The sequence below is a fragment of the Clarias gariepinus genome, chromosome 3 (assembly GCF_024256425.1).
Source record: "Clarias gariepinus isolate MV-2021 ecotype Netherlands chromosome 3, CGAR_prim_01v2, whole genome shotgun sequence".
Taxonomy (NCBI): Eukaryota; Metazoa; Chordata; class Actinopteri; order Siluriformes; family Clariidae; genus Clarias; species Clarias gariepinus.
In genome coordinates, this window is record NC_071102.1 from 34,918,935 (window position 1) to 34,931,926 (window position 12,992).

General features: G+C 39.9%; 1 protein-coding gene across 1 annotated transcript; it reads left to right on the forward strand.

The window, feature by feature from the left end:
• Positions 1-794: 794 nt before the first annotated feature.
• metrnla (meteorin like, glial cell differentiation regulator a) lies at positions 795-11,542 on the forward strand. Its single transcript, XM_053492601.1, has 4 exons — positions 795-1,178; positions 4,940-5,328; positions 9,560-9,619; positions 10,831-11,542. The coding sequence occupies exons 1-4, from the start codon at positions 1,081-1,083 to the stop codon at positions 11,142-11,144; spliced, it is 861 nt and encodes a 286-aa protein (XP_053348576.1). The 5' UTR covers positions 795-1,080; the 3' UTR covers positions 11,145-11,542.
• Positions 11,543-12,992: the final 1,450 nt, after the last annotated feature.

Sequence of the window (12,992 nt, forward strand, 5' to 3'; positions counted from 1 at the left end):
AAAACTGAGTCTTGGACAAGAGGATAAGCGAAATTACCCATCGTTCATTGCTCCTTGCTGGAGCACGCTTACATGAGACCTGGCATTAGTTGTACACAACAATTATTATTAGCGAAAAGAACATAATATAAATATTATATAAATATTATATATCATTATTTGTAAGTTATCTAATCACAAATTATAAAAATCTAAATATGATGTGTTTTGTAATACATCAGTTTGCTTAAATAAATATTCATTATTTAATTTCCTCAGGGTGAAATTTCCAAAGTAGCAGCAACAGGTGTGTAGTTGCCAGGTGTGTATGTACCAAGATAACGCAATAGTTCACACAGTCACGCAGAGGAAGTGATGTCAGTGTTAGGAGTGTTGTCCAAGGATGGTCACTTAACTGATGTTCTTTAATCTGGGATCAAGGAGCAGAGTTCATGGAGCAGGGAGCACTGTTTAATGTGCACTGTGGAACAGAACACAGCTTTAGAGAATGCCTGCCTATTCCCAATGATGGATACCTATAGTTCATGCCATAAAATAGTTTATGCCATAAAATTAGATTTTTACGTCCTAACTATAAGTGAAAACTGAAAGACTTTTATTCACTTGTGAAACACCATACACGTTCACACACACATACACACAGGACGCGTTTAAACTGTAGATAAATCTTTAATAGTGAGCTATGGTGATTTTAATCTCACTCTCTTTGCGCATGTGCAGCTGCGAGCTCGCGCGCGCGGCGCAGAAGGGGCGGGGCTTTAAGTAAATTGAGTTCGTCGCGCGCGGTGTGGAATTCGAGCTGCAGTTCTCGAGCTGGCGCGCGCAGAGAGGCAGCGGTTGAGTGAGACCCGCTCTCACCGACATGGAGTAACGGACAGCCGGGAAGAGAGAGGGACACACACCGGGCACACGGGACAGGACGCTGACGCTCTTGACGCTTTAACGGATAACGAGCGCGATGTTGTAGCGGGATTTAAACCGATGGCGCCCGGATTCCTTTACTGCGCGTGACACCGGAGGAGCACAGCAGCAGAAGGCGAGTCAGCCAGGCGGCGCGAGGATCCAGGCGGTGCGTCCATCATGCTGTGGCCGCTGGTGGCGCACTTCCTGTCGGCTGTCGCGCTGTGGCGCCCCGCTGGAGCGCAGTACTCCAGCGACGAGTGCAGCTGGAGGGGCAGGTGGGGAGAGTCTACACTTTATTATTATTATTATTATTATTATTATTATTATGTACAGTTAGTTTATATCAAAAACAAACGTTTCAGAATAAGTTTTACAACAATAATTACAATAATGATAATAAGTAATACATTTAATAATAATGATATTAACAATCACAAAAAACAACTATTATTATTATTATTATTATTATTATTAAGCATTAGTAGTATTATTTTTAATAAGGTATTTTTTTATTTTCATTTATAAAAAGATATATATATATATATATATATATATATATATATATATATATATATATATGTGTGTGTGTGTGTGTGTGTGTTTTATAAATATAAGTTATGTATACATACATAAACACATTTATACCCTATTATTTCTATATTATAATAACTATTAATTGGATAGTTGGTTAGACGATGTATAAATTGTATTAGTATTAGTAAATTTATTAGTTCTGCATTTTCGCATTATTTGCAGTTTTAAGTCGTATTTTCTCATCACCTTTTCCTTTCATTAACCCTTTAAACACCTGGTTTATTATTCAGAGCACAGCATTCAGTAAACATTACACATCAACAAGTGGGGTGTGTGTGTGTGTGTGTGTGTATAATGTTTATTTATTTATTTTTTTGCTCATTCTTTAAAAAAATATATGACCCCCGCTGCAGTTCCCCCCCACCCTGCAGTGTGACTCATTTTGCAGCTGATTATTCAGTCACTACAAACAGAGGAATCAGTAACCAGGGTGAAACCAAGCAGCAGAGAGAGCGACGTCTGTGCAGGTTAATGACCCGTTACGTGTAACGCCAGCTGTAACCTGTAACACAGAGATGTTGGGGCGACTTTTTACTTGTTCTCTAAGCAAAAGTAAAAAGTCACAGTAGAAAGGAAGAGGACTCTGCAGCTTTTCATTTCATACATTTTAGACGAGGTGTGACGTCTTGTGTGATAGATTATAACCCGTAAACCTGACATGATGAGGTTTAAGTAACGTTTATTAACGTTTATTTTTGCAGCTTTGTCTATTGTGTCTCTTTTCAGTGACTTTGTATGCTGATAGCTCTGTTTAGAAGAAAAGAAGTGGTGTGTGTGTATGTGTGGGTGTGTGTGTGGAGTGTTGTTCAGTATCGGGTCAGTAATGTGGTGTTGATCAGCCGGGCTGTACGCCAGGATCTCATTATCAAGCTTGGGGTCTTGACGTGACTCTCCTGATTAAAGAGTTGCCGCTCGGGGGGATTCTGTGTTGCACATGTGCCACGTTACTGTTTCAGTGTCTGCGTCTGAATCGGACCCGGACCCCGGGCTCAGCACGAGAGGCAGATGGTTCCGAGCTGAAAGTGAGCCATGGGTTTGGAGAAAATGAGACAGAAAGAGAAAAAAGATAGTGTAAGAGAGAGGGGTGGGTTGCAGCGTTGCTGAAGCAGTTAAGAGGCTCCTCTTCTTTTTTCTTTTTTTTTGCTTCTTTTCTTTTTTTTTTGGCAGGCTGGGGGGCTTCCAGGCTCTTTGAGGAGGCTGAAAGCACGGGGAGGCGCGGTGCGTGACCTGCATTTGCACTTGCATGCTCTGGAGACGCAGCTACTGTGTCAGCGCTCGCCTCGTGTGCCGTTGGCTTGTGAATCCCCGGGATTCATTGACTTGTGTTTCAAAAATCCGAGCCGAGGCCGTGCGCCAGTCGCCAAGCTTGCCAGGGAGTCAGTGGGAAAGTGGGAACAACAACAAAAAAAAAAACTAATATAAAAAAAAAAATAAATGAATGGTATTATACCATTCACAGTTTAGCAGCTGAGCAGAAGTGTTTAAAAAACCTGCCTAAATTTTGTTTAAAGAGGCGCTGTGTAATTTATTTAGAAGTGCTTGGAGATCTTAGATGTTAAATTTTGCTGTTGAATATATTTGACGACTGTAGAAGCTAGAGATGATAAAAAAATTGTTTCAGTTACATATCGTTATTCGTGTATCTCACCACACTGACTCCAAAAGTATTTTTTTATAATATATATTTTTGCGTTTTGCATCGACAGACCTCACATTTTTCCATAGGGTATGAGCAAATAATTCGCTAAATTCTATCTAATCAGAATTTTTATAGAATCTTTTTCAAAAATTTGCTTTTCATTCTTTTCCTTGGCTAGCTATTTGCGTTGCAGTACTCTCTCGTGACACTGGGTGGCGCTTACAAGCCTTAGCCTTTGGCCGGCCGTACAATTAATTAAATGGGTTTATAATGTTTTTTAGCTTAGTATGGGTTTAACAGGATGTGAAACAATCCTACATCAAGGCCGCTGTTTACACTTTTCTGGCCCTGAAATAGACTCGATGGAAACTAACATTAGACAGGGCTTCTGGGATATTGTTTAAAGGTTCAGTCTATCATTTTAAAAAGGGCCAAATATTAATAAAAAGTATGTAGTAGTTATAACATTTTGGAAGGAACCCTGAGACAGCCTCTGAATTGACATTTTACATATCACGATTAAGAGGAAAAATTTTTAATATTACTTAAAGGGGCGACGTGTAACATTTACGAATTACCGTATCGATGAATTTTTTGCAGTTGCTAGTCATTTAGAGGGTGTTAAATATTATGCAGTGCTCCTAAAAATGCTTTTGTCTAAACAAACAGGTGTTCTGTTTCTCTCCCTTGGCATGACATCATGAGGAATGATTATATTTGATGTATCAGATGAGCACTAAGCTCAGTTGCAGCAGTCTGTCATATCTGTCATGCAGTATCGCTATGCAGACAGCCGCGACACCGCATGCCAGAGGACGTGAAGTTATTAGCAGTTATTAAAGAGCCGCAGAGACATTCCTCTGCCACTAGCTTCGGGTTTAGACTCGGACCACTTTGAGCGTTTAATCTAAATCTGTGGAGTTTCCTTTAAAGCTGAACGTTTTATAAGGAGAAGGAGTAAATGTAAAAAACACACAGTAAAGCTGATGATATTTTCCACCTGGCGTCTATGTGCAGGACGAGCGAGTTACAGGAAACGTCTAGTCAGGATCGTTGTTATTCTTTGATTGCACACTCTGAGACCATTTCTGTCTCTGTTAACCGGCCTAAAAAGTGCCTGCTGTCCCAGAATGCACTGCAAATACTTTCACACACATGGATCAGGGTTTGAAAGATAAAATAAAAGAAAGACAAAAAGAAGGACAGAAGGAAGGAAGAAAGTAGGAAAGAAAAAAAAAAGGAAGTAAGGTTAAAATAAAGGAACGAACAAATAAACGAAGGTTTTTCACTCACAGCTCAGATCAAAGGATGGAAGAAAGAAGAGGACGAAAAATTCCAATTGAGAAGGAAGGAACAAACTGACTAACAAACAACTTCTCACATCTTAAAGGAACGAATGAATGGTGGAAAGGCAATTAGAAAGAAAAAAGAGGGAAGGACAGGAGAAAGTGTAAAATAAAAAGGAAAGTAAGAAAGGTTAAAAAGAGGAAAAGGAAGGAAGAAGCGAATGATGAAACAGTTCTCACAGGAAGGACACAGACCTGGAAGGAAAGACAGAAAGATGGAGGGCCATAAGGAAGGAAGAAAAGAAAGTGGAAAAGGAAAATAAAAAAGAAAGAGGAAAAAATGTAGGAACAAATTAATAAACAAAGAAAAGGAAAAGAAAGAAGGACTTTTTTATTATTATTATTATTATATCCTCATATTGCACAACACTAATTTAAGTACTGGATTAAGTAGTTAATTTATTGTTGTAAAAGAAATCATGATATCTGACTCCGCCCACTCCCTCCTCTGTTGCAGCGGTTTAACCCATGAAGGCCACGCGCGTGACGTGGAGCAGGTCTACCTCCGCTGCTCTCAGGGCTCTCTCGAGTGGCTCTACCCGACCGGCGCCATTATCGTCAACCTGCGGCCTAACATGGCATCTCCGTCCGCCGCACATCTCTCCGTGTGCATCAAACCGTCCCATGAATCGAGCGGCACTCACATCTACCTGGAGCGGATGGGTAAGCTGCGGCTGCTGCTCCGTGAGGCTCAGCAAGCCGAGGGCAAAGTACACTGCTTCGGCATCCAAGAGGGAGCGCTGTTCATCGAGGCTGTGCCTCAGCGCGACATCAGCCGAAGGATCACCTCCTTCCAGTACGAGTTGGTCAACCACAGGCCCGGTGCTGATCCTCAATCACTGATAGGTAAAGAAGATGCAGTTCTTTTAATAAATGTCACTGTTATGTGCGTTTTAGTCTGGGCTTCATAAAGCTGCGTTGGGTTATGACGCTTTGAAGGCATTGACCTCAGAATGTTACTATTTTTTTGGCTTTTTACAGTTTAAAAAAACATTCTAAGCTTTATACCTAAATCTAGCTTTCGAAAGGCTCAATAAGACCCTCATAAGTCCAGGGAAATATTTATAAAAGGTTACACCAACTTACTCCATTGCTCATTGTAAAGGTTTTGCATGCCCTGTGTTGCCAACACAACACAAGCATGATGTGTTATGACACGTTCACTGCAAGATGTTAAACTGTTATAACCACAGACGTTTCCAGCTAAGTGCACCAGTGCATTAAAAAAAAAAACCCTCAATGAAGTATAAAGTCTAATGAAAATGTGTGAAGGTTGGCATCTTAGCAATAAGCCTACATTAGACCTTTATAAGCTCATGACAACTCGCACAAGCCCAGGCAAATACTTATGGAAGACTACACCAATTGTCTGTTGTAAAGATTTCTTCTATTATTTTAGATTTTTGTGTGCTCTTTGTTGCCCATACAACACATGCGTGATGTGTTATGACACTTTCAGGGCAAGATATCGAACTGTAATAACAACTGACATTTATAGCAATATGAGATTAAACCGTCCATAGTAGAAGTGATTAGACATGACAAAAACAAACTCGGTGTAGTTTAAAGGCTAATGAAAGTGTATAGGTAGAGATTTTGGTAATAGGCCTACATAAGACCTACATAAGCCTATAATGGCACAGACATTAATCTGCATAAACATTTATCCATAAAGCCTTATTGAAAAAAAATGCCACTTGTCATTAAGATTTGTCTTGTTTTCTTTGACGTCAGGTTGACCTAATTTGTTTTTGATATGACATTAGAGCAAATAAGTTATCGTAGTGTACTTTTGGCCTTGTCAGAGGTGTTCATAGATGTCTTATAAACGGGAGACTTTAGACTACAGTACATTGCCACAGTATTACAGTGTAACAGGCATCGTAATGATAATGACAATCTGACCCGTCTCTTGGCAGGTTTATATGTCAGTCTTTATGACAGTGTTTATAACAACTAAAGCTTGTTGTAAAAAAAAAAAAAAAAAAAATATATATATATATATATATATATATATATATATATATATAAGTCAAATTACAACCATTATAAAGTTGAAAGCTGGGACAGGAAATTCAAATAAAACATATTGCTAATAAACAAACTAGTCGTAAAGCGTGACGAGTAATGCGTGTTGCCCTTTCTAATCGTATGTGGAGAAAATGGAAAGTATATATTTTACCCATCTAGTAAACCGTAACCTGAGAGTATCAGTGCTCATATGAACCGTGCTTACTAACAGACGTTGAAACAGCGTGTAGGGTTTGTTTTGCTAATGACCCAGTGCACCCCGGGGTAGCCTCGCGCAGCGAGACGCCGCTACGTGCCGAAAACCTCGCCTTATTTTTGAAAGCCAGACCAGGCTTCACACAGCAAGGATGTGCGGCAGCTTTATTTTTCCTGCGCCAATCAAAGCAAGTCTCTGGTGCACGCTTTGTTCAGGAAGGTCGGCGTGTCAAGCTGGAACCGATGAACGTAGAGACGGACTGAAGAATGCAGAAAGCAGCAGTGTTTGCATGGGTCACCGCAGAAATGTTTTAAAGAGGATTCGGGTTGCACTGGGCACGTGTTACACATCAGGCTGATCGCAGGAGCAGCGTAACTCGTCACATCTGGTGTTTTTAGGAACTTTTGTGGTGTCTCTCTTCCTCAGTCGCTAATCACGATGCTTAGAAGAACTCGAGCGGCTTCTGTAGTCCTGCTATGTCTGCTTGCTTTCAGTGGTGTAATTTACAGTCTTTACAAGGTGAGCTGTGATCCAAATGTAATCCACTTCTATTTTAACGAATTTCGCCAGCTCTGCTCAAGTCTCTTTGACCCAGGCTCCAGCCTCGCCATGTAAAGTGACCTGTTTTTCTTTCTGCAAGCGTACTGTTGTCTTTCCTCACCCCCTCAAGCCCCTAACCTGCTGTGTGGGGCCCGAGTCATAGAACCGGTCCCTTTCCAGATGTTTGAAGAATATTTCATCCTTGTTTTTATTTTTTTATAATTTTTTTTGTTCTGACTCGTCGTCGTCTTCTGAAGTGGTCTCGATGTAAAGCGGAGCGCAGCTTGCAAAAAAAATAAATAAATAAAAAATAAAAAAGCTTCAGTCTATTAGAAAGGAATGCGGTGGTGCGCAGATGTTGCGGTGCTCCGCGTGGTCTGTCCTGTGAAGTGGTTTAGCTGACTCAGATCCTCATCCATTCCTGCGGTTCCTTTTTCAAGACGCCACGGCGGCGAGCGCTCCGGATTAGGAGATCAAAGCTTGTTGGTTAAACATACGCCTGGTTGACCCCTGACCCCGTGCATGCAGCGGTTGACCTTTGGCTTGGCTTTGTAGATGTGGCGTGCCTGAAATAACCCCGTGCATAATCGAAAGGAGGCTCGTGTCATTTTTGAGGCGCTGAGTGACGATGAGGAGAAAAGGGCGGGAAAAAAAAATCACCTGTAAACTGGTTAAGCCATGTCTCGAGTTCCTTCCCTCCTGCTTCTTCACCCACCTGCACCAACCTAATGTGGTTTTGTCCGGGGTAGGGAGGAGCGCCACATTTAACCGCAGACTCTTAGTACTTTTGCTGAGAGAGCAGTCTTTGGACGCACTTCCTGATCTGTAACACTCAAGCCTGAGACAAAAATCAGGCATGGTACAAGAACGCTTTGGTCATGACTGGAGACACCACTGCAGGCAAAATCCAGCGAAGGATAAAGACCTGTATGAGTGTGAGAAATATATTATAAATGTTTAATAATAATTTAAAAAATTCTAATTTGTTCTTATTCTATTCAGATACTTACGTCAAATAAAAAACGTTAAATCGTCTAAAATTGATGAACTTCTCAAAAATACACCCCGGCTTTTGCAGGAAATATGAACCGCTTCTATCTAACACAAAATATCTATGTTTTGCAAGAGTATGCCTTCTTTTGCTTATTTCGGATTTTTGAGTGGTTTGGTGCAACACCACCACCTACTGGACTGGAGTGTGGAGCAAAAGGGAAAAAAATTTTTTTTTCTTTTTTAAACAACACATGAGATTTAAACAATCAAAAACCTTTTATGTTTAGTCATTTTTAATTATTTAAATAGGCAAGAAATATAACTGCATGAGACAAAAATGAATCAAACAGAAAATCTCAGTGTTTAATCAGAAGTAGAGTGCTGAGTCTGTTCAGTTTGATTAAGGAATTTGCTGAAATCGCACAGCGCTAGTCGGCGTATCGTCATTCTCGTATCTGATCTAGAGTCGGTGTTGGGTTTCTGCGTGACATCAGCACTTAAAGTTTTCCACTTGGCTTACTATTTCCTCCTTCTTTAGGTGTTTAGCCTAAACCGCTTTTAACCGCATTGCATTGGATCGGTGACTCGTCTGGGTCGTACAGCAACCAGATCAACCTCAAGCCGATTTGTTTGTATGTACGACGCTCAGGTCACGGATGGATCAGAACGAGTAACTGGGCTGAGAAGCCACAGAGTGGTATAATGGTGTCAGTGGTTGGTGGCTGGTGGTTTAGTCGTCACCACATTGAGCAGAAAAAGAAAGCAGGAACTAGTGGTTTACATAGAGATTAGATGTATTATATAAATTTGATAATTAGCAAGGATATATTAGCCTATTCACGTTTTTTATCGTGACAATTCACAAACAGTATGCTTTCATTCATCCATTCATTTTGTCTTTCTAATTCATAAAATCCTCATTCCTCAGGTTTTGAGTTTTCTCCGCTTAGGTCCGTCAGTTTGTTGTACTTCACACTGTTATTTAAAAGTTTTGTGGTGTTTCATCTAGATAAATCAGAAATCTTCCTCATTCAAAGACAAAATTTGACATGTATATACTGTATAAGAATTACTTTGCATGTTATGTATGTATGGGTGAGATAGATTTCTTGAATACACACCAGTGCTTGTGTGAGGTGGGTCTTATTAGCTGTACTTGTGTGTGTGTGTGTGTGTATGTGTGTGTGTGTGTGTGTGTGTGTGTGTGTGTGTGTGTGTGTGTGTGTGTGAAACATTAACTTGATAGAAATGTTGATTAGATTGTATTTGCATTTGTTTCTCACCCCCCTCTCTTTCTCTCTCTGTCTCTCCCCTCAGCCCCGTGTCAGCCCTGCACCGACGCCGAGCTGCTCCTGTCCGTCTGCACGAGTGACTTCGGTAAGTTTCTCACAACGTGTGCCGAATAATGTTTTTAAACAACCTTAGGAATACATCAGACTGCACGTCATCATTCACACACTCATACGCTTCCATCTTCCATAAAATATCTGTGTTTTGGAAGAGTTTGCCTTTTTGTACTTCTTTTGGATTTTTGAGTGATTTGGTGCAACACCACCACCTACTGGACTGGAGCAGAAGAAATATTTTTTTCTTTTTAGAACATGACATGATGTTTTAAACGATCAAAACAAAGTTTCACAGCATTTTCACACTGTTTATTAGATATGGTTAGTCATTTTTAATTATATAAATAAGCAAGAAAGGTATAACTACAACCTTAGCATCCATGTTTTGTTTTGTTTTGTTTTCCATAATGTGAGTTTATTATTATTTTTCTGCCCAGTGTTTAAAATGGTCTTCTATATGTTTTCATCTGAACATTTTTTTAAATTAATCTAATAACTACAATTAGTCACCTGATGCTTCTCATTTCCAAGGTATACATATTCACGCCTTTCATCAAGAATCGTATAAATGGAGGAAATAAACTGTCTTGTGCTGTAAAAGGATATTCAGCTGTTCCTCAGGAGAACATCAAAGCTGAGCAACAAGCCGGCTTTAAAGGGTTTTTTGTTACATTAGGTCACATTAGGGAACATATTTGAACATAATTGGCAAGTTTTAGCCCCGGCCTTTTTTATTGATTTGCAATAAAGTTGCATAAAATTAAGGAAAATAATCAGTTAAAAAAAAAGGTTGCATGAAGTTGATTCTTTGTAGCCTTTAACAGCACATCCTGAAGTGTTTTATTCCTCTTGTTCCTTATCTATCGGTCAGTAATTCCGATTTGTATCAACGACAGATTATTTTTAGAGTTATGTTTACATGGATAAAGTTATCACTTTCCCTGACATGTGACACGCAGCTCATCACGTTGACGCTAAAAGCGTGTGTTACACGCATTCATTTCTGACACAGGAGTCTCCTTCCCTACATAATGCATGTTACAAGCATATGTTATAAGCTCCTTACATATCACTGATATTGCAGCCTGTTGCTAGAGAAATTATATGATCTGATTAGAATGATTAATTGATTAGAACGAGTGTGTTACTGTACACTAGTCATGGACAATCAATCATGGACTAATTAGAATGCTGAACATGTGCAGTGTATTAATATACGTGTGGTTGTGTGGTTGTGTGTAGTGGGACGTGGCAGCATCCTCGGCGTGGAAGAGGAGGAGGATCAGACGTCAGTGGGCGTCACTTTGTCTCGTGTATACAGACAGAAGAGTGAGGTGTTCACACAGACCGGGGGCCGGGTGAAGGTCTGGACGGGGAAGCTCCTGATGCCGCACGAGTGCAGAGTGAAACCCGGTGAGGGCGAGTTCCTCTTCACCGGCACCGTGCGTTTCGGCCAGGCCTGGCTCGGCTGCGCGCCGAGATACACAGACTTCCTTAGGACGTACCGGGAAGCCGAGACTCACGGGACCAACCCATGTCACGTAGACACGAACTGAGAGTCACATCACATCACGTCTTGTATCGGTCGTATCAGACGCATCTGCCTAAATCAGACTCTTTCCCCGAGAGCGGCTTTATACAAACCTGACATTCTGATTAAAACCTAAATCGATGTAGCACACGTCTGTGTTTAAAAAGTGTAAAAAAAAAAAAGAAAAATGTGAAAACATTGTGCGATTGAAGTCCTCTGCTTTTGTAAAAAGCTTGTTTGTACAGTTTTTATTTTTTGTACCTTTTTGCAGTCTTATGACAAAAAACATGTTAAAGAAAAAAATGCTTTTTATTTTATTCTAGTTTCTTTTTTTTGTATAGAAGTGCTATTTCTCTGCCTGCACTATGCCTCCAAGAATGAGAAAAGATTTCAAAAGATTAAAAATACTTTTTTTCTGAGGAATTGGTGTGTTATTGTTCTGCACATGAACACAGCTGCAGCGTATCGCTTTCATATAAACTCTTACACTGGTACAAGTTTGTGTGTGTGTTCATCCCGTTACTCATTCATGCAAATCCACTGCGCAGTAAAACCCTCAGTCATGATAACGGTGATGATGATTATTTTCTTCCAGCATCTCATTTTTCATGACTACGTCCAACGTGTTTTAACTGAAAATCCACGGTATTGAGAGGAGGAAAAAAAAGTCATCCATCATTTCATTTCATCTCATTACACACTCTTCTTACGGTTACCTCGTGTTTACTTTGTAGGATTATTATTATATTATAATTATATATATATATAAATATATATATATATTTTTTTTCTTTTTATTTTTTTTTTTTATCCCCACTCTATGATGTTATGATGGAAGATAAAAAAAAAACAGTAATTACTGGAATCTCAAGACTTAGAATGACGGATGTTTTATTTATATTACACATCTTAAATTTGACTCAACCGAATATCGGGATCTCCTCAAAAGTAAGCACACCCCTCATAGACTCCGCCTCTTTTCGAGCTCTTTGTGTATGACTGGGTAAGATGAACAAGTGATTATTAAGTATATAACTGCTAAAAGACAATCACTTCTATAACCATATCATGCTTCAATCAAACATACAATGGCATAAAAAAGTCACCATTTTAGAAAGAACTGCGTTAAGAACCCTTTAACACATTATCAAAACCTGGAAGGATAGTGCTGGGCCGTCAACTTTGTCAAAGAAATATAATGAACAGAGATCACTTAAACACTTGGTGAAGTTGCATGCTAAAAAAAAACAACTAATAATTATGATTTTTTTTTCATGTAACAGAGCAATTTTAGCCAAAGGCTATTTGAAATCCATCACTTCGCTGATTAATATCTGGTTTATGCAACTCTCTTGCCCTTCTTGAGCCTGGTCTTATGTAATTAAAGTGGATGAATATTGAGTGAAAGAAAGCCTTTTTGAGTGACCTCGTTAATGAAGATCCTGCAGTTCGGTCCAGCTGAGTTGAGTTTGGGGCGGAGGACAGAAGGCAGTCACTGTTCCAGATTGAGAGGGTGTAGGAATGTGCAGGATGAACGCCACTGGCATCACAGCTGCGATATTTGGCCACAGATGATCCGAGTGACTTTCCCACGTGTGTGTGGTGTCACGCCAGCTGTTCCTGTATCCTACATGCCACAGTAAGGAGCCGTGGACAGATCGGTTTGTTTCACAACGTAATGAATAACGATTACGGCTAAAGAGCCCAAGCTGTTTAGTTTGTCCTCGCTCCCGTTGTCCTTTTTTTGTCTTTCTTTCTTTCTCACATCATTTAATTTTGGGATAGAATGGTTTAAAATTGAATGTATCGAGGTTGTATAGGTACAGTATTTGTAACATAAACAGTAATGTCATTGCAATGTCCTTACAACTAT